A 21,394-nucleotide genomic window follows, 5' to 3' on the forward strand; every position below is an offset into this window, starting at 1 on the left:
TCTCACAGTGGTAACCTTATAAAGTATTTTGTTATACAAGGAAATCATGTATCTGCGATCTGTTACACAGGATGCAACAATGTCTTACCAGCACACATTTAATCAATGTTGTGATACTAGCTCCAGTTATACACCCTGACCCCTGGTCTTTACATATGATGTGTGTGTGGATGTGTGTATGTATATATGTAATATACATGAAGCGAGTCCTTTTTTTTTTCTTAAACAAGATCCAGATGCAAAATGGTGTTTCCTGTAAGTGAGACACTAATGCAATTGATAATGGGTGAATGGGGTGAGGCAGAAAAAACACTATCCATTTCACGTGAGTTTAAGGATAGACCCCTACTCTCACCCAAGAATGTCAAGGTTTTGGAAGGAATCCTAGACATTGACATGCAAGTGGCAAAGTTGGTGGAAAAGACTTTCATGCACTTCAAGATCTCATCTCAAATAAAAGATCCAATAAAGAGGGAAATAGATGCTCTGCTAAGCAAATTGTGGGAAACAACTTCCCACACTCTGGAAGCGAAAGCTGTCGCAACCTCGGCCGCACGACTGATGTATATTTGGATAATCATCTGAGGCAGAAAACTCCTAGAGAGGACCTCATAGAAAGCCTCCCGTGATTTAAGATGGCTGTGGGTTTTCTAGCAGACACTTCTGCTGAGACCTTCGCTTTGAAACCAAAAATGCTGTTTTAGGCAAGGCAAGCATTATGGCTGAAGTCTAGGTCCAGAGACACTACCTCTAAAAACAAACTCTGCTTAATTCCCTTTCATGGGGACTATGTGTTTGCTCCAGAATTGGACAAGATACTAGAGGAAGAGACAGACAGGAAAAAGGTCTTTCCAGAAGATATATCAAATGCAACGTTTCCTTTTTAGAAACCTATGTTTAAGCCTCGAGAACAGAGAGGAAAACGTAAATCAGGGAAATGGTCCTATCCTAAAAGTGACAAGGGTAGGAACTTTCTCCTCCATCCGAAGCCAGGGTCCAATCTATGACTTGGGGCCAGTGGGAGGAAGAATATCTCAGTTCCTGGATTATTGGAAACTGGTATCTAGAATCCCCTTGGTCTTGGTCTTGCAGACAATATCATCAGGGTATGAAATAGAATTTTCACTACTCCCCCCCCCCCCCCCCAGAAAGTTCCAGATAACACCCTCCTATTTTCCCCCCTCTTCAAAAAAGATTAGAGTTCTTCCAATAACCAAAGATTAGTGAGGGTTGGGCTACTACCCCCCAATATTTCTAGTCAATAAACCCAATGGGTCATTCAGAACTATCATCAATTTTAAATGCTCAACAAAGCTATCACTACGTGGAATATGAGAATTATGTCCTACCATTAATTTGGTTTCCATGAGACCATCATGACAGCACCTCTACGTACCCTCCCTTATGATATTATTGTTCTTGTTGTAATGAGACCAGAGATTGGAACTGCAGGAAGTTCATTTGCATGTTCCCTGTGCATTCTGGGATGAGCAAAGAATCACTCGAAGAGGGAAGATTGTCAGGATTAGCCAGGTCTAGCTGCTCAGAGGACATCACCAGACAGCGCGCATACTTTGCAGTGAATGTACTACTGATCGTGGAGATACTACAATTCTTGTCTTTTAGAAGTCTGGAAGTGGACATCATCTGACAACATGGAAAAGGAGAGGAGCCATATGGTGAGCTGCAATGTATGCTATATGTTTACAGAGTGACCAAAGGAACAGCCAAACTTCACCGACCAGGAATGTAAGCTTGTGTCTCTACTGAAGGAAAAGGTGCAAAGTCTTCAGGAGAGAAGAGCTACATTGAAGTTTATAAAGGAAGATGGGGATTTCTAGAACAACATGGGAAGGGAAGTGAAAGGTAAAAATATACAGCTAATTAATACATTTGAGAACCTCGCTATTAGAAGTGGAAAGGAAGAGCAAAAGCAAAAAATTCAGAAGGCAAGTAGAGGAGCAAAAGACCCCGATCACAAACTAACATGTTCCTACACAAATGCACAGAGCTGGGAAACAAACAAGGAGAACTGGAGCTTCGAACGCAGGAAGAGAAATATGATGTCATAGGCATCACGGAAACTTGGTGGGATGATACACATGATTGGAAGCAGACCTAATAAAAGGGGAGGAGGTGTTGTGTTAGGAAAACATTCATCTCCACAGAGATTCAAGCTTCAGAGCTGGGAGTCCTGTAGAAACTGGGTAAGAATACAAGGAGAGAACAACAGAAAGGACACCATTGTAGGCATTTACTATAGGCCGCCAGGACAATTCTAGTATTCTATGATGATAAGCATGATTCACGTGATGTAAAGTGATGACAAATGATGAAATCTATATCCATTGTAGTAATTTGAAGTCACTGGAGGTAAGTGAGGGAGGTGCTTTTAAACTCTCTGTGTTCCTGTCCCTACAGAGGTCAGAGGATGACCTTCCATGTGTGCTGTCATCATGCACTATGGGAAACCAAGTTAATTATAAGACATAACTCTTATGTTCTCTGGGCCTCACATGGACGTCTTGACAGCTTTAGCCTAACTCCGAGTTGCAGTGCTGATGTATGCGGGAGGAGCGGTGCAACAAACTAAGGGTCCTTTTAGACCAGATGAGTTCCCCGTCTGGCGTAATGCGCACTGGCCGGCACACATGCCGATCTTCCTCATTTCATTTTCATGGGCCAAGGATCCGCTGATGGGGATGAGTAATTACTAGTTGGATCATTTGTCCCCGCATGCCAGCTGTTCACATGGGAGATGTACCACCAATCAGCAAGCATTTTTCTGCTCACTGAAACTGAAGGCTCTGCGGATGGACAGGCGTTCGCCCTCTAGTCGCTGGTAGTTCGTTGCTTTACATGGCCCGACTATTGGGTGAACAATCAGCCCATGCAAAAAGGAGCGTAAGCCTCTGCTGAGACAGTAAGAAGCCGTCAGACCAAGCTAGACAGAATAGAACTGTGTTTTGATGCCCCCAATGATTGTAGATGCGTGGAGCGGAGCAAATAGGTAGCCAACATTGGAGAAATGTGATGCCAGGGAGTTGCTGCCCATTGCTTATGCATTTTTAGTAAACCGCCGTATCACAATATCATTTTACTTATTTTTTAATGCAAATCTTCATTCTCAGCCCCATTGTGATATGTTAATGTCTGCCACGATGATGATGCTATGGTACCGCCCTCTGTTTGGTAATTGAAGATGATATAATTTGCCAGTTTTCTTGAATCGATCATTTCTGCTATATTTGATTTGATATGCCGTTTTATTCATTATTCATCGGCTGATACTGCTCATTTATTCACTTGTTTACTCGTTATGTTTTTCTGTTAGATTCTGTTTTTATCCCTCCCCTTTGTTCCCCTCCACGTTGCTTTATCTCCTTCCTGCTGCAACACGTTGCAACTATTTCCATGGCCTTCTGTACTTCTTGTGTATTAGTCCTGCCCAGCCTGACTAATGAGGGGGATCACCCCTACCCAGCCTGACTAATGAGGGGGATCACCCCTACCCAGCCTGACTAATTAGGGGGATCACCCCTACCCAGCCTGACTAATGAGGGGGATCACCCCTACCCAGCCTGACTAATGAGAGTTATCACCCCTACCCAGCCTGACTAATGAGGGGGATCACCCCTACCCAGCCTGACTAATGAGAGGGATCACACCTACCCAGCCTGACCAATGAGAGGGATCACCCCTACCCAGCCTGACTAATGAGGGGGATCACCCCTACCCAGCCTGACTAATGAGAGGGATCACCCCTACCCAGCCTGACCAATGAGGGGATCACCCGTACCCAGCCTGACTAATGAGGGGGATCACCCGTACCCAGCCTGACTACTGAGGGGGATCACCCCTACCCAACCTGACTACTGAGGGGGATCACCCCTACCCAGCCTGACTAATGAGAGGGATCACCCCTACCCAGCCTGACCAATGAGAGGGATCACCCCTACCCAGCCTGACTAATGAGGGGGATCACCCCTACCCAGCCTGACTAATGAGAGGGATCACACCTACCCAGCCTGACCAATGAGAGGGATCACCCCTACCCAGCCTGACTAATGAGGGGGATCACCCCTACCCAGCCTGACTAATGAGAGGGATCACCCCTACCCAGCCTGACCAATGAGGGGATCACCCGTACCCAGCCTGACTAATGAGGGGGATCACCCGTACCCAGCCTGACTACTGAGGGGGATCACCCCTACCCAACCTGACTACTGAGGGGGATCACCCCTACCCAGCCTGACTAATGAGAGGGATCACCCCTACCCAGCCTGACCAATGAGAGGGATCACCCCTACCCAGCCTGACTAATGAGGGGGATCACCCCTACCCAGCCTGACTAATGAGGGGATCACCCGTACCCAGCCTGACTAATGGGGGGGATCACCCCTACCCAGCCTGACTACTGAGGGGGATCACCCCTACCCAGCCTGACTAATGAGGGGGATCACCCCTACCCAGCCTGACTGAGGGGGATCACCCCTACCTAGCCTGACTAATGAGGGGGATCACCCCTACCCAGCCTGACTTCTGAGTGGGATCACCTCTACCCAGCCTGACTAATGAGGGGAATCACCCCTAGCCAGCCTGACTAATGAGGGAGATCACCCCTACCCAGCCTGACTAATGAGAGGGATCACCCCTACCCAGCCTGACTAATGAGGGGGATCACCCCTACCCAGCCTAACTAATGAGAGGGATCACTCCTACCCAGCCTGACTAATGAGGGGGATCACCCCTACCCAGCCTGACTAATGAGAGGGATCACCCCTACCCGGCCTGACTAATGAGGGGATCACCCCTACCCAGCCTGACTAATGAGGGTGATCACCCCTACCCAGCCTGACTAATGAGGGTGATCACCCCTACCCAGCCTGACTAATGAGGGGGATCACCCTTACCCAGCCTGACTAATGAGGGAGATCACCCCTACCCAGCCTGATTAATGAGGGGGATCACCCCTGCCCAGCCTGACTAATGAGGGGGATCACCCCTACCCAGCCTGACTAATGAGGGGGATCACCCAGGAACGCATATCTGCTGGTTTTTAAGGGTTTTTTTTTTTTATAAAAGAGAAGTTAAAAATGACATCCTCCCACTTTTATTGGAGAGCGGCGCCTAGTTACCATTCTGTTTGTCTTCAGACATGGCAGATTTGTCATAGACCTCAGGCCGCTAGCACACAGGCTCTGTTCAGTGCTTAAGACGCTGCAGTGGGCCTCCATTGATTTCAATAGGGCTTCTCAGACGAGCATTTTTTGCACAATGTTTGTAACGCCGTACTAAACGAGCGCGGTCTGTTGTATTTTAGTGCGATGCAGCGCTTTGTAACACATCACATCACCTATTGCAATGACGGGGTTCGTTAAAGAGGCTGTTGTAAAACGCTGTGTTTAGGGACGGCTGTGTGAGACCGGCCTAAAGCTGAAGATCTGCAACAAGTTACAATGCAAGTAAATGTATTCACACGTAGCGGAGAGAATCTACATGGTCTTCACGACCTGCTACATGAGGGTCCTATGAGACGCGGGCTGCTGACGCTCGGGTATGACCAGGCTGCACCTCTACTTACAAATACGGCCAGCGGCACAGGGTTAACAGCAGACTAACTTTCACATTGATGTTTTTTATGCATTGCCCTTAATGCCAGAAAACTGTCTGATTCTCCTTTAAATCTGTATGTTTCTTAACGGTTTGTTCTCCTTGTGGGGGATTCTTCAGGCGGAGCCCTAGATTACGGCATGTCATTAGGAGGCCACAACATTCATCTGCTGACAATCTAGTCAATGAAATGACCTACGTGACGGAGACGGAAGACGTGTTCTACACTTATAAAGGCTCCCCGACTTCAAAAGATAGCGATTCAGACATCTTTCAGAGCCGGAGCCCACATAGGTGAGTGATGCTTGGGGCTTCTGCTTGTTAGACATTCCCTAGAAGCTGTTTGATGTAGACACCAGACATAGTGTACAGGTATATATGTAGTTCTGGTGATATCATGGAGTAAGAAGTAAATGTGATGAGACAATAACATCAATACTGCATTTATCACATTGCTGGATACGTGATCTGTTACAGAGGATACAATGTATCATTTGCCCTCCTGTTCCTAGGGTGTAGAGCATGTTTAGGCCTCATGTCCACTAGCAAAATTGAATTGCGGATTCTGCACGTGAAATTTTGTCCATAGGGAATATCATTGGCATCTGCAGGTCATTTAAATTGAATTTTGCACCTGCAAATGGCATTTTAATTGATTTGCGTTTTTCACGTGCGGAAAACAAAACGCAGCATGCTCCATTTTAGTGCGTATTCTGCGTGGTTCGGCCACATTGCTATCAGTAGGTGCGGATATCCGCATGAAAAAAAATATACCATTTAAAGCAAATCCGCGCGGAATCTTGCAGAAATCTGCACAGATTGTATTTTTCTAGGGGGCTAGAAAGGGCTGCGGCATTGTTCAGTAGTGAAGTAGTACAGGTTTAGATACAGTGGCGACATAGGGAACATGAATGTAGATTTCGGCACGGCTGTGGTAGCCCAAATAACTCACTCCCGGTTTGGCCTAGCTTTAACAAGATTAATTATTTCTAATTTGATGGAAGATTTGCTTAGCTAAAAGCAGCAGTAAGGCCTCATGTCCACTCGAAAAATACAATCCGCGCAGAATCTGCCGCAGATTCCGCGCGGATTTGCTTTAAATGGTTTTTTTTTTTGCATGCAGATATCCGCACACATTGCTATCAATGTGATAGCAATGTTGCCGATCCGCGCAGAATCCGCAGCAAAATGGAGCATGCCGCGTTTTTTCTCCTGCACGTGAAAAATGCAATTCTTTTAAAATGCCATCCGCGGGTGCAAAAATCAATTTAATGGACCACTAATGGCCAATGATTCCCTATGGGCAAAATCCGCTGCGGATTCCGCAATTCCATTTAGCTAGTGGACATGAGGCCTCAAGCCTCATGTTCACGGGGAAAATCAGGCCCGCTACGGATTCTCCATGGAGATTCTCCACGGATTCTCCATTCTCCATGGAGAATCCGTAGCGGGTCCCTCCTGCCCCACGGACATGGGCGCTTAAAATAAGAATAAACTTACCTCTCACACGCTCCGGATCTTTCCTTCGCCGCGGCTTCATCTTCTCTCCGTCGCGGCCGGATCTTCTTTCTTCGGCCCGGCGGATGTGCATGGCACGTCGGTTGCGTGCCGCACGCATGCGTCGGCCTGAAGAAAAAAGATCCGGCCACGACGGAGAGAAGATGAAGCCGCGGCGAAGGGAAGATCCGGAGCAGGTGAGTATATTCTTATTTTAGGTCTCCCGCGGATCCGGACGGCTTCCATAGGCTTCAATAGAAGCCTGCAGGAGCCGTCCCCGTGGGAGACCCGCACGAAAATGGAGCATGGTCCAGATTTTTTCATGCTCCATTTTTAAAAAAATCATTTTTATTGACCATCCGCGGGTATTTATCTACCCCGCGGGTGGTCAATGCATCCCTATGGGGTGCGGATCCGCGGGCAGGCGAAGAGTTAAAATCCGCTGCGGATTTTAATTCTTCTTTTGCCCGTGGACATGAGGCCTTAAGGCCTCATGTCCGCTAGAAAAATACAATCCGCACGGATTTTCTTTAAATGGTATTTTTATTTTCATGCGGGCGCGTGCACAGAGGGGCTCGAGCCCCGGGAAATTTAAAATCCCTCTGCTCCTGGCTGCTATGTGTAGCCAGGAGCAGAGGGCTGTCCCTGCAGAGATGATCACTGTTATCCAATGGATAGCAGTGATCATTTAAAGTAAAAAAAACGTGTAAAAAAGTTTAAAAAAAAAGTTTAAAAAGTAAAAAAAAAAGTTTAAAACGCTTACATTTCATCTCCCCTCTTGGATCATATCCGTGAGGGAGGATGAAATTACATACCTAAGGCCCCCGGATTTATCCGCGGACCTTACCACAGCTTCTGTGCACGCGGCCGTCGCCAAAGCAGCAGACGCATGCGCAAAAGCCGTGGATTGCCAGGATAACTTAAAATCTCCCTGCTCCTGGCTACAAAACTTAGCCAAGAGCCTGGAAATTTCACGGGGGGGCCACGGTGAGCGGTTCCTGATCACATGTTCGCCGTTATCCAATGGATAATGGCAATCACGTAAAAAAGTTTTTTTTAAAAATTGAAGTTTCATCTCCTCTCACTGATGCGATCGGTGAAAGGAGATGAAACTTTTTACCGGAGGCCTCCGTATTTGCACCCCGACGCGATCCTCATCCGTGAACTTACCCGGATTCTGCACATGCGACCGCCGGTAAAACACCAGACACATGCGCAGGAGTCGGGGAGCCCAGGAAACTTAAAATCTCCTTGCCTGGAGCAGTGACGGGTGGCCTCGTTGAGCGGTCCCCAGTCACGTGATAAAAAGGTAGCGATCTACATTAGGTCGGTCTCACATGACCGGATAGGAATTACGGATTCCGCATGCGTCTGATCCGCGGTATTACGCAGATCAATCGCATTAGATTACACAATTCCGCTCACATTAGTGGGTCGGAATGGCGTAATCCACTCGCAGAAAAGAGAACGCAGCAGGTTCTATTTTACCGCGGCTATCCGCAGCATAGAGCCCATTGTGCTCCATGGTCGCGGATATACCTGCTGCCCATATGCAACTACTTTGTATACGGGCTGCGGGTACCGCGTCATCGCTAAGAGATGGTGCGAGAAATGCAAACAAAAAAAAAAGTACTGCGAATGACCGCCTGTGTGAGTAGGCAGTTATGTGCAGTACATTACGTGACCGTACGCAGGGTCACAGCCGGGCTCACAGATGGGATCCGCTGTGGGCCTCCGCAAGCAGATTCCACCTACGGCCGTGTGAGCCCGGCGTTATTCAGACCGCTACCTGTAATACGTATTTTACAAGAAGCCCCGGGAACGCTCGCCTTCCTGCAGTTCCAGGAGCACCTTTTTGAGCGTCTTCTGTGTGAGACTGCCGCACCTCATCAAGCTTACGGAGACTCACAGTGCGCCACTTTTTACACCCCATACCCACCACTGAGGTCAAGAAATGACCCCCAAAAAGCATGAGAGGAGGGGGGATACATGGTTTTATTGCCCCATGGGCCCATTCCAACCAGCCCCCGTAATTACCCCTGTCTTCGGAAATACTGTTTAGAAAAAAAGACTTTTATCCCACCTTAGACGGCTTCTAGCTCCTGGTTCCATGCAGCAGGTGCGTCTCCAAGTGCTTGTACAGCCTTGCAGTCACTTAGGCTTTCTTTCACAAGTAAGTTCCATAGAAGGGGAGGCACTGGTGTGAGATCCCTTCGCCCCATAGTTGCAGGGATCGATTCACTCTGTGAACGTCTTAGTTTGTGGGTTGATCGATCCCTGCAAGCATTAGTCTGTAGAGTCCCGGGTTTCTTAAAAGACAGTAAACATGTAATGCAACAATTGCAACAGGTTGAATGGAGAAGTAGTTACCAGTGGGTCTCATGTGATGTTAAAGACTTATATTCTAGCATACCACACCATGCGGCATTGGAAGCTGTTCAATTTCATTTACAGTCCTTTAGTAATTAAAGCGATGAGTTGAAGGAATTCATTGTTTTGGCCACGGAATTTTTGTTGAAACACATTTTTTTTTTTATAATGAATTTTTTTTTACTGATAACTGGAGCCCCAATGGGGTCCAAATTTTCACCATCCATAGCAAATCTCACGATGAGCTGGTGGGAGCATTTTTTTATTTTCAACCACAGAAATCCGTATGCGGGCCGCATGGTGGGGTATGCTAGATTTATTGATGACAGTTATCATCTGGGATAAGGGTACAGACTTGGGTAATGATACTATTGATAGATCAGAATTTGTTGAATACATCAATGACAATTTGGTCAACCTACAATTTGTGGTTACACAAAATGATATAGAAATTCCATTTCTAGATTTAACCCTAAGAGGTAATGTCTCCACTGGCAAAATAGAGACATGTTTGTTTAGGAAAGAAACAGCGGGGAATACTGTTTTGCACGCTAGCAGCAGTCATCCCAGACGTACATTGAGGGCTATTCCAACAGGGGAAATGATACGAGCAAAAAGAGCATGTACCAGTAAGGATCTACATGACAAAACAAAAAATGGGATTATAGAGAGATTAGGGGAGAGAGGTTACAAAAAATCAGCTTTGAAAAAAACCCGTAACAGAATTGATACAATGGATAGGGAGACCTTACTTAATAATAAGAGAAATGAAAATAAAATTAAGAAAAAAGGTTTAATTTTCTCCACAGCATATAGTCGAGATTTTTATAAAATAAAAAATATTTTTTTCAAATTTTTGCCAATCCTGCGTCAAGATGATACAGTAGATAGTATTTTAGATGAAGGGGTAATGGTCGTGTCTAAAAAAAGCAGGAATTTAGGGGACATGCTGTCTCCAAGCACCTTTAAATCAGGAATGAAAAAAACACAATGGCTGAAAAACAATGGTTTTTTTAGGTGTGGTAACTCTCGATGCAGCATATGTTATCTGGCTGATAACAGAAAAACTAGCTTCATGGATAGTGAGGGATATAAAGAATATAAAATTAAAACCTACATGAATTGTAACACCAGTAATGCAATCTATGTAATCTCATGCGCAGAATGTAATAAGAACTACATTGGTTGTACGACACGCAAAATTAGAACCAGCATTGCGGAACATGTGCGATACATCAAAAATGGCAACACCAATAGTTCAGGAGCAGCAAAGCACTTCCTGGAGACACATCAGGGAGTCTGAATAGCTTTACATTTTTTGGGATAGAGCAAGATACTAATGGTAACAGAGGGGGTGTGGTCAGCCAGGCACGAGGGTGTAGAAGAGAGGCCTTCTGGATACTAACGCTGAATACCAGATACCCAAGGGGCAGGAATTTTAAAACTGACCTCCGTGTAGAGGTGATCGAGGCTCTTGACAGGTGAAACCGGTCCTTGTTTTTCTGTGAATATGCACAATTTTTAAACAATAAAGCAGCAAGTTTCTCACACCAGTGCCTCCCCTTCGGAAATACCACACAGTTCACATTATTACTTTTATCTAAGATTTGCGAACGCCGAAAAGGGTGCGGAGGGGGGGGATATTTTTAGGGAGTCAATTTTTATTCTGTACAAATGAGCAATGGGGCCTGGGATTTATTCAGTTGTGCCCTGAAATCCAATGGGTGTTCCCTCCTTTATAGGCCTTGCCATGGGTCCTGTAAGTAAATTAGGGTCACAAGGGGTATGTTTTTGAACACGGGACAAATGGGGGTATCCATTTGGGGGTGAATGTCTTCATTCCTATGTACACTGTACAAAAAAACTGTTTTTAAATTTAAAAATTTGCCAAAAAAATGAAAATCGTAACTTTTTCCTTCTGCTTTGCTTAGATTCATTCAAATACTGTGGGGTCAAAATACGCAGTACACCCCTAGATGAATTTGTTAAGGGGTCTAGTTTTCAAAATGGGGTCATTTGAGGGGGTTCTTTATAGTTTTGGCTCCTCAATGGCTCTATAAGTGGGCAACGGGGCCTGGAATTTATTCTGTTGTACCCTGAAATCCAACGGGTATTCCTTTCATTGTAGGCCGAGCCATGTGTCCTGTAAGTCTATTAGGGCCACACTGGGTATGTTTCTGAACACGGGACAAACACGGGTATCCATTTTGGGGTGAAAGTCTTCATTTATATGTGTGCTGCACAAAGAAACCTGTTTTTAAATTGACACAATAGCCCAAAAAATGAAAATCGTAATTTTTTCTTACTGCTTCGCTTAGATCTATTCAAAAATTGTAGCTTTAAAATACACACCCCTAGATAAATTCGTTAAGGGGTCTAGTTTTCAAAATACGGTCATTTGTGGGGGTTCTCTATGGTTTTGGCCGCTCAAAAACTCTACAAGTGGGCAATGGGGCCTAAAAGGACTTCAAGCAAAATCTATGTTCTGAAAGCCACCAACTACTCCTTTCATTTTGGGCCCCGTTGTGCATTCGGACATAAGATTAGGGCCACAATGGGTATATTTCTGAAAATAGCACAAACAGGGGTATCCATTTTGGGGTGCAAGTCTTCCTTCATATGTGTGCTGTACAAAAAAAGCTGTTTTTAAAATGACAGAATTGCCAAAAAAACGAAAATCCAAATTTTTTTCTTTTGCTTTGCTTGAATTTATTCAAAAACTGTGGGGTCAAAATACACAGTACACCCCTAGATAAAGTCTAGTTTTCAAAATGGGGTCATTTGTGGGGGTTCTATATGGTTTTGAGCACTCAAGAACTCTACAAGTGGGCAATGGGGCCAAAAAGGACTTCAAGCAAAATCTATGTTCTGAAAGCCACCGACTACTCCTTTCATTTTGGGTCCTGTTGTGCATCCAGACATAAGATTAGGGCCACAATGGGTATGTCTCTGAACATGGAACAAACAGGGGTATCCATTTTTGGGTGCAAGTCTTCATTCATTTGTGTGCTGTACAAAAAAAGCTGTTTTTAAAATGACAGAATTGCCAAAAAAACGAAAATCACAATATTTTCCTTTTGCTTGGCTTGAATTCATTCAAAAACTGTGGGGTCAAAATATGCAGTACACCCCTAGATAAATTCCTTAATGGGGTCATTTGTGGGGGTTTTCTATGGTTTGGGCGCTCGAAAACTCTACATGTGTGCTATGGGACCTAAAAGGACTTCAAGCCAAAGTATAGATGTATCAGGGGTCAGTACAGAGATCTCTTCCATCATCTATTATACCCAGGACTGTAACATGGGGGCGCTCTAATAACTATGTATAATATATCAGGGGACAGTACAGAGATCTCTCCCATCATCTATTATACCCAGGACTGTAACAAGGGGGCGCTCTAATAACTATGTATAGATATATCAGGATTCAGTACAGAGATCTCTCCCATCATCTATTATACAAAGGACTGTAACAAGGGGGCGTTCTAATAACTATGTATAGATATATCAGGGGTCAGTACAGAGATCTCTCCCATCATCTATTATACCCAGGACTGTAACAACGGGGCGCTCTAATAACTATGTATAATATATCAGGGGTCAGTACAGAGATCTCTCCCATCATCTATTATACCCAGGACTGTAACAAGGGGGTGCTCTAATAACTATAATATATCAGGGTTCAGTACAGAGATCTCTCCCATCATCTATTATATCCAGGACTGTAACAAGGGGGCGCTCTAATAACTATGTATAATATATCAGGGGACAGTACAGAGATCTCTCCCATCATCTATTATACCCAGGACTGTAACAAGGAGGCGCTCTAATAACTATGTATAATATATCAGGGTCAGTACAGAGATCTCTCCCATCATCTATTATACCCAGGACTACAAAACCGCATGTATGTGTAGTGCATGGTTTCGATTGGGTTCTTTCAGGCTACAAAACATCTCTCATGTGAATGAACCCGTTGGAAACCTTGGACTCCACATACATGCATTTTTGTAGCGCTACAAAGTAGTTGGATTTTGTAGCCCATGTTAATAGGGCCTTATGATGGAGAAGTATTGAAGCAGCTGGGGCCCAATCAGTCCTCCTAAGTGCGGCCCACCGTTAGTTTTATCTGTGATGTAGGGGCTATTGTGTTTACAATTAAGGACAGGCAGAAAAGTGAGTAAATCTCTTTATGAGGCGAGCTGCCAAAACCAAGAGTCCTGACAAGGTACTTATAATGGGGGAGAACAGAAGAGAGGAATCAGCTGAGTGCAGAACATCCCCTAAACAACTGGGCCTATTGTATTTACCCCACTTCTAAGATATAGTAATAATCTTAATCTACTTACCTCAGTGGTTTATAAACATCGACAAGATAGGTCATAGCATCCAGTAGTAAGCCAGTAGGGCCCGCTCGCAGGAGCGTAGGGACTATAAGGAGGGATACACATGGGATACTATACATATATACAGCAGATCACCAGCCGTGTCTGTGAATAAGCCAATAAGAGGTGCAGCGGGAAGAAGGGGGTCTGGTTTCCAAGGGAGAGTGTAGAAGCAGGGTGGATGAAGAATAGTTTAGATTAGGGAATATGGTAGGCCTCCCGATAAAGATCTGTGTTTTGGGCTCACTTAAAGCTGTGGGCGTTCGGAATTTCCTTGATTGTCTGGGGTATTGCCTTCCAGAGAACGAATGCGGCTAGGGAAAAATCTTAGAGATGGGAGTAGAAAGGAACTGAGTCTAAGGCCATCAACAGAGCAGAGACCGCGGGTAGGGTGGTAGACAGAGATGAGAAAGGAGATATTCGGTGGTGTGGGTGAGAGTGAGGAGTTTAAACTGTATTCTATATTTAACACGAAACCAGTGTAGTGACTGGCACAGGGTGGAGGCATCAGTGTAGTGACTGGCACAGGGTGGAGGCATCAGTGTAGTGACTGTTACAGGGTGGAGGCATCGGTGTAGTGACTGGTACAGGGTGGAGGCATCAGTGTAGTGACTGGTACAGGGTGTAGGCATCAGTGCAGTGTCTTGTACAGGGTAGAGGCATCAGTGTAGTGACTGGTACAGGGTGGAGGCATCAGTGTAGTGACTCTCACAGGGTGGAGGCATCGGTGTAGTGACTGGTACAGGGTGGAGGCATCAGTGTAGTGACTGGTACAGGGTGGAGGCATCAGTGTAGTGACTGGCACAGGGTGGAGGCATCAGTGTAGTGACTGGCACAGGGTGGAGGCATCAGTGTTGTGACTGGCACAGGGTGGAGGCATCGGTGTAATGACTGGCACAGGGTGGAGGCATCGGTGTAGTGACTGGCACAGGGTGGAGGCATCGGTGTAGTGACTGGTACAGGGTGGAGGCATCGGTGTAGTGACTGGTACAGGGTGGAGGCATCGGTGTAGTGACTGGCACAGGGTGGAGGCATCGGTGTAGTGACTGGAACAAGGTGGAGGCATCGGTGCAGTGACTGGTACTGGGTGGAGGCATCGATGTAGTGACTGGTACAGGGTGGAGGCATCCGTGCAGTGACTGGTACAGGGTGGAGGCATCGGTGCAGTGACTGGTACAGGGTGGAGGCATCGGTGTAGTGACTGGTACAGGGTGGAGGCATCAGTGTAGTGACTGGCACAGGGTGGAGGCATCAGTGTAGTGACTGGTACAGGGTGGAGAAAAGATTTGGGGGGCTCAAGAGCCCTCTAGGGTTAAATTGTAACCACTCCCACCACAGCCTTTTCCATAAGCTGACCCCCCCCCCCCCCCCCCGAAGAAGCAACGTTTATTTATAAGTAGTAAAATACATTATAGCAGCAATGATTTATAAAGGTCAGAGTCTCCATATAATGTGAGTGCAACATATTAGACAGAAGCGATCTAAAGGAAACACGACCCTGCCTTGGTAATAATGCACAAATATCAGGGTCACGACTGTAATACTTGCTGCAAATGGTGCGCGCTACCATAGAGCCGCCCACTGCTATATGCTGCAGATTCAGCAAGTGATTAGATCCCTGCATGAACTGCCAGCTTGTGTGATAAATGCTGACTCTGACATAAGCATAGCAGGGGAGCCTACATGAGGCATTATGACCAGCGTCATCAGGGGTATAGGAGCAGACGTGCCAATTCTTTAGGCCTCCTTCACAGGGGCGACAAAGTTACACGATTTTGTCACACTGCTACAATGATACAAATCGCTTGTATGTGAAGCCCATGCTCTCCTATGGGTTCCTTCACACCTGCAATGTTTTGTAGCATGCGACATCCCGACACAAAAACTTTGCGGGTGCGGCGATATGACTGCGACTCGTGAGGTTTTGTAGCCCATGTTTCCCTATGGAGCCTTCCTCTCTGTTGCATCGCGTGAAAATGTGGTTTTTGTGCGATGTGATGCTACTTTGACAAAAGAAAATCCTGCTGTCAAATCCCTAATCTAAGTATACGTCACCTTAGAAACGTTGTCCTCTGTGATGCCTCTTCTCCCTAGTCCTGGCACTATTCTCTGTCATCTCTTCTGGCCGGGGATTGAAAAATTTCTGCTCCCTGGAAGCGCTGCCTCTGATTGGCTGACGCTTAGCCAATCACACCCATTCATCGAGAGCTGGCTGGCAGGAGTCGGGGATATTTCAATACCCGGCCAGAAGAGATGAAGAAGAGCAGTGCCGGGGACTTGGGGAGAAGCTGCAGCGGAGCCAGACAGCACTTCTAGGTGAGGTGTACTTTTTTTTCTGCACTTACGGCTTATTTTCAGGGTAGGGCTTATATTTCAAGAACCCCCCACCCACCCGAAAATCCTTGCATGCAGTGCTACAAAGTCGTGGCATTGCTGCAAGAAGACGCAGCAATATCGCACCAGCAATGCGATATTGCTGCGATTTTCTTGCGGCAATACCGTGTCGCCCGTGTGAAGGAGGCCTTACTATTGGTAATGGATGCTGAATACCGCGGGTCGTCTGCATCGGTGACAATCATGGATTCCACAATCCCAATCTGGTCTGTGAGACCGGCCTCAGAGGGATGTTTTAGATGTTTTAGTAAAGTGCATTTCTGCCCGTTATAGCCCTGGCTGGCACATAAGTAGTTAGTGGCCATTAGAGGAATCTGCGGGGGACGTGAAATATACTTTGCAAACTGACAATTTCCCTTCTTTCCGTTTAGGTTGTCTGAGCCGGACTCTCCAAGGTAAGTGTTACAGCACTTCTTGTCTTTTAGCTTGGATGCCAGTAATCCCCCCCTGAGCAGTCAGTCAGTGCGCCCCCTAGGGTGGGGTGTGCAGCGTTGTTGATGAATCTCCGGTAGGGATTAAATAAGGCCGAATTGGGACACCCTTAGGGTGACACTGAAGCCACGTCCACGTTCTTCCAGCACATTCCGTACGTGTTGCTACAAGAGCCGTATGACGATCAAACCAAGAAGTATTTGTGTAAAGAAGCTAATCCTATATTTCGACCTTTTTCCCATTGAGGCTTGTTGATGAGCAGTGGCAGGAGAGGTTGTCCGTGTGCCCCGTAGTTAACCGTCGCAGTGCCGTTCACAGCATTAAGTAATGGAGGTTGCAGCGGGCCACAAGAGCAGCTGCTTTTTGCTTTTTGACCGTTTTGAGACCTCATGTATTCGTTATACAATACAACATACCTACTAGATTTACGACCACCTGTGAGGGACATTCTGCGCCCCTCCCTGGCAAACTGGAAAGGCCCCAAGTCTCCAGCAATATCCATTATTAAAGCAAATTACAGACGCAGCAATCGTTAACATGACGAGTTCATCCTAATGACTGTTTACAGCATTTCAGTACATTGTAGTTGAATCTCTCGGCTATATAAGCAGAAAACCTCATTTTAATTAAACTATCCCTCCAATTAAAGACAGCTTTGTATAAATTAATGCAAGCAAAGATAGGAGCATTTCTAGTACATCTCATTAGAGAACAATGTATATTTCTTCTCTTGGCGCCTTTCATGGTCCTTTTTATTAAACTGCTCACTCAGGTATGATCGGAGACGCAGACAATCCACCTTCCTGAATGTAATCAAAGTAACAGGCAGTAGAAAATACAGGGTATGAAGGGAACCTGTCACCTGCCTAAGGCCTCATGTTCACGGACGGATCGGAACCCGCTTCTGGGAGCCCGCAGGTGATCGGGCGAATTCAATTGCAGACGGGCCGCGGATCAGATGGCTTCTATTGACTTCAATGGAAGCTGTCCATGCACTGATTTGGAACATGCTGCAAAACAAATCTGAATGCTTTAATTCATGTGCGGATGCCCATGCTTCCCTATGGGCGTCATGATTTGCAAATTAGATCCGCCCGTGGACATTGGGCCTAAAGCACCATAAACAAACTTATAATGCTGTTAGCCACATGTGCCACCCTGTCAGCACACTCCATCCTGTGCCCAGAAGCCACAAGTGCCACCATGTCACCGAACTCGACCCTGTCCCCACAAGCCACAAGTGCCACTGTGTCATTACACTCCATCCTGTCCTCACAAGCCACAAGTGCCATCCTGTCACCACACTCCATCCTGTCCCACAAGCCAGAAATGCCACCTTGTCCCCACACTCCATCCTGTCCCCACAAGTGCCACCTTGTCACCACACTCCATCCTGTCCCCAAAAGCCACATGTGCCACCCTGTCACCACACTCCATCCTGTCCCCACAAGTGCCACCCTGTCACCACACTCCACCCTGTCCCCACAAGTGCCACCCTGTCACCACACTCCATCCTGTCCCAAAAGCCACTAGTGCCACCCTGTCACCACAGTCCATCCTGTCCCCACAAGTACCACCCTGTCACCACACTCCATCCTGTCCTCACAAGCCACAAGTGCCACCTTGTCACCACACTTCATCCTGTCCCCAAAAGCCACATGTGCCACCCTGTCACCACACCCCATCCTGTCCCCACAAGTGCCACCGTCACCATACTCCATCCTGTCCCCACAAGTGCCACTTTGTCACCACACTCCATCCTGTCCCCAAAAGCCACAAGTGCCACCATGTCACCACACTCCATCCTGTCCCCAAAAGCCACAAGTGCCACCATGTCACCACACTCCATCCTGTCCCCACAAGTGCCACCATGTCACCACACTCCATCCTGTCCCCACAAGTGCCACCCTGTCACCACACTCCATCCTGTCCACATACATGCATTTTTGTAGCGCTACAAAGTAGTTGGATTTTGTAGCCCATGTTAATAGGGCCTTATGATGGAGAAGTATTGAAGCAGCTGGGGCCCAATCAGTCCTCCTAAGTGCGGCCCACCGTTAGTTTTATCTGTGATGTAGGGGCTATTGTGTTTACAATTAAGGACAGGCAGAAAAGTGAGTAAATCTCTTCATGAGGCGAGCTGCCAAAACCAAGAGTCCTGACAAGGTACTTATAATGGGGGAGAACAGAAGAGAGGAATCAGCTGAGTGCAGAACATCCCCTAAACAACTGGGCCTATTGTATTTACCCCACTTCTAAGATATAGTAATAATCTTAATCTACTTACCTCAGTGGTTTATAAACATCGACAAGATAGGTCATAGCATCCAGTAGTAAGCCAGTAGGGCCCGCTCGAAGGAGCGTAGGGACTATAAGGAGGGATACACATGGGATACTATACATATATACAGCAGATCACCAGCCGTGTCTGTGAATAAGCCAATAAGAGGTGCAGCGGGAAGAAGGGGGTCTGGTTTCCAAGGGAGAGTGTAGAAGCAGGGTGGATGAAGAATAGTTTAGATTAGGGAATATGGTAGGCCTCCCGAAAAAGATGTGTGTTTTGGGCTCACTTAAAGCTGTGGGCGTTCGGAATTTCCTTGATTGTCTGGGGTATTGCCTTCCAGAGAACGAATGCGGCTAGGGAAAAATCTTAGAGATGGGAGTGGGAGGTCCAGAGTAGAAAGGAACTGAGTCTAAGGCCATCAACAGAGCAGAGACCGCGGGTAGGGTGGTAGACAGAGATGAGAAAGGAGATATTCGGTGGTGTGGGTGAGAGTGAGGAGTTTAAACTGTATTCTATATTTAACACGAAACCAGTGTAGTGACTGGTACAGGGCGGAGGCATCAGTGTAGTGACTGGTACAGGGCGGAGGCATCAGTGTAGTGACTGGTACAGGGCGGAGGCATCAGTGTAGTGACTGGTACAGGGTGGAGGCATCAGTGTAGTGACTGGTACAGGGTGGAGGCATCAGTGTAGTGACTGGTACAGGGTGGAGGCATCAGTGTAATGACTGGTACAGGGTGGAGGCATCAGTGTAGTGACTTGTACAGGGTGGAGGCATCAGTGTAGTGACTGGCACAGGGTGGAGGCATCAGTGTAGTGACTGGTACAGGGTGGAGGCATCAGTGTAGTGACTGGCACAGGGTGGAGGCATCAGTGTAGTGACTGGTACAGGGTGGAGGCATCAGTGTAGTGCCACTTTGTCACCACACTCCATCCTGTCCCCAAAAGCCACAAGTGCCACCATGTCACCACACTCCATCCTGTCCCACACAAGTGCCACCATGTCACCACACTCCACCCTGTCCCCACAAGTGCCACCTTGTCACCACACTCCATCCTGTCCCCAAAAGCCACAAGTGCCACCATGTCACCACACTCCATCCTGTCCCCACAAGTGCCACCATGTCACCACACTCCATCCTGTCCCCACAAGTGCCACCCTGTCACCACACTCCATCCTGTCCTCACAAGCCACAAGTGCCATCGTGTCATTACACTCCACCCTGTCACCGCACTCCATCCTGTCCTTACAAGCCACAAGTGCCACCCTGTCACCACACTCCATCCTGTCCCCACAAGTGCCACCTTGTCACCACACCCCATCCTGTCCTCATAAGCAACAAGTGCTAGCTTGTCTCCACACTCCATCCCATTCCTGCAATCCCTCCCATCCCCACACTGCATACTTACTCCAGCTTCTTGAAGATTCTCCTCCCGCCGGCCACGTAGCACTCCCCAGGCTGCAGTTTGGTGACCCGGTGCCTGTGTCTCGTAGTGTAGATGTTCCTTACTTCCCTGAAGGGCGCCTCGGCCCGGCTGGTGACGTCCTTCTGGAAGATGTCAAAGGAGCCCACCCACTTCTCGTAGATGAGCCTGCGGTGGCCCCGGAAGAAGGGGTTCCCATTTTGGTACACATGTACACGACTTTCACTGCAGGCTGCTGGGCATGACTGTGCCTACTGTTAGTGGCACATAGGTCAGGTGGGCAGGACTACAGCTGTGCTGTTACCCCCGTCTGTAATGGCACCCAGGGCGGACCGCACCTGCTGCACCCACCTTCCTACGCCACTGGCTGTTAGGTGACGGGGGGCGATGTACTTTATATACTTACTCCCTTCCCGGTTCCCACATGGCTTGGTGTCCTATTCAAGTCTATAGGAGAGTGCATGCACAGGATTCTAAAAGGAGTTAGGTTTTTGGTCGGTGTTTGGATTTCAGTGGCGGGCAATTCGAAAACCAGGAAGCAGATGAGTATAAAAATTACATCACCTAGCTCCTGTCACCTTACCCAACGGCATCATAATTTAGTCTATGGTGCTTTGGCCAGGTGACAGGTACCCTTTAATACATACGTTTTATTATAATAGGTCTAAAATGCAAAAAAAATGCAAAAAGCTCCATTCATTGTTGTAAAAGTGTGTGGGAGGGAACTCGCCCTAATAACGCCCTATACAACTGTAATTGACAAACTGAGCAATCGCCCTGATAAGTGTGGCCTTATACAGGAACTTCACCCTTATTTCTCCCTAATATAGCCTTGTCCTCTCAGACAGAAGGATGAGGTTCCTAAACGGGCCGCTCTTGTCAGTATGATTGCTCCATTTGTCAAGCGGGGCTGTAAAGGAGGTTATTAGGGTGATTCCCTCCCATACATACATTTGCAACCATGAATAGAACTTTTTGCATTTTAGACCCAATTT

The 21,394-nt window shown here is 46.9% G+C and overlaps 1 protein-coding gene across 6 annotated transcripts in view; it reads left to right on the forward strand.

Annotated features, from left to right (window-relative positions):
- PTPN3 (protein tyrosine phosphatase non-receptor type 3) overlaps positions 1–21,394 on the forward strand; it is a 318,436-nt gene that overhangs the window by 193,700 nt on the left and 103,342 nt on the right. For all 6 annotated transcript variants that reach the window (XM_066579095.1, XM_066579096.1, XM_066579097.1 and 3 more), the window contains 2 exons: positions 5,734–5,907; positions 16,630–16,653. In XM_066579095.1, coding sequence (XP_066435192.1) covers positions 5,734–5,907; positions 16,630–16,653 — 198 coding nt within the window. The remainder of the gene's footprint in view (positions 1–5,733; positions 5,908–16,629; positions 16,654–21,394) is intronic.

The sequence above is a fragment of the Eleutherodactylus coqui genome, chromosome 9 (assembly GCF_035609145.1).
Source record: "Eleutherodactylus coqui strain aEleCoq1 chromosome 9, aEleCoq1.hap1, whole genome shotgun sequence".
NCBI classification, from domain to species: Eukaryota; Metazoa; Chordata; class Amphibia; order Anura; family Eleutherodactylidae; genus Eleutherodactylus; species Eleutherodactylus coqui.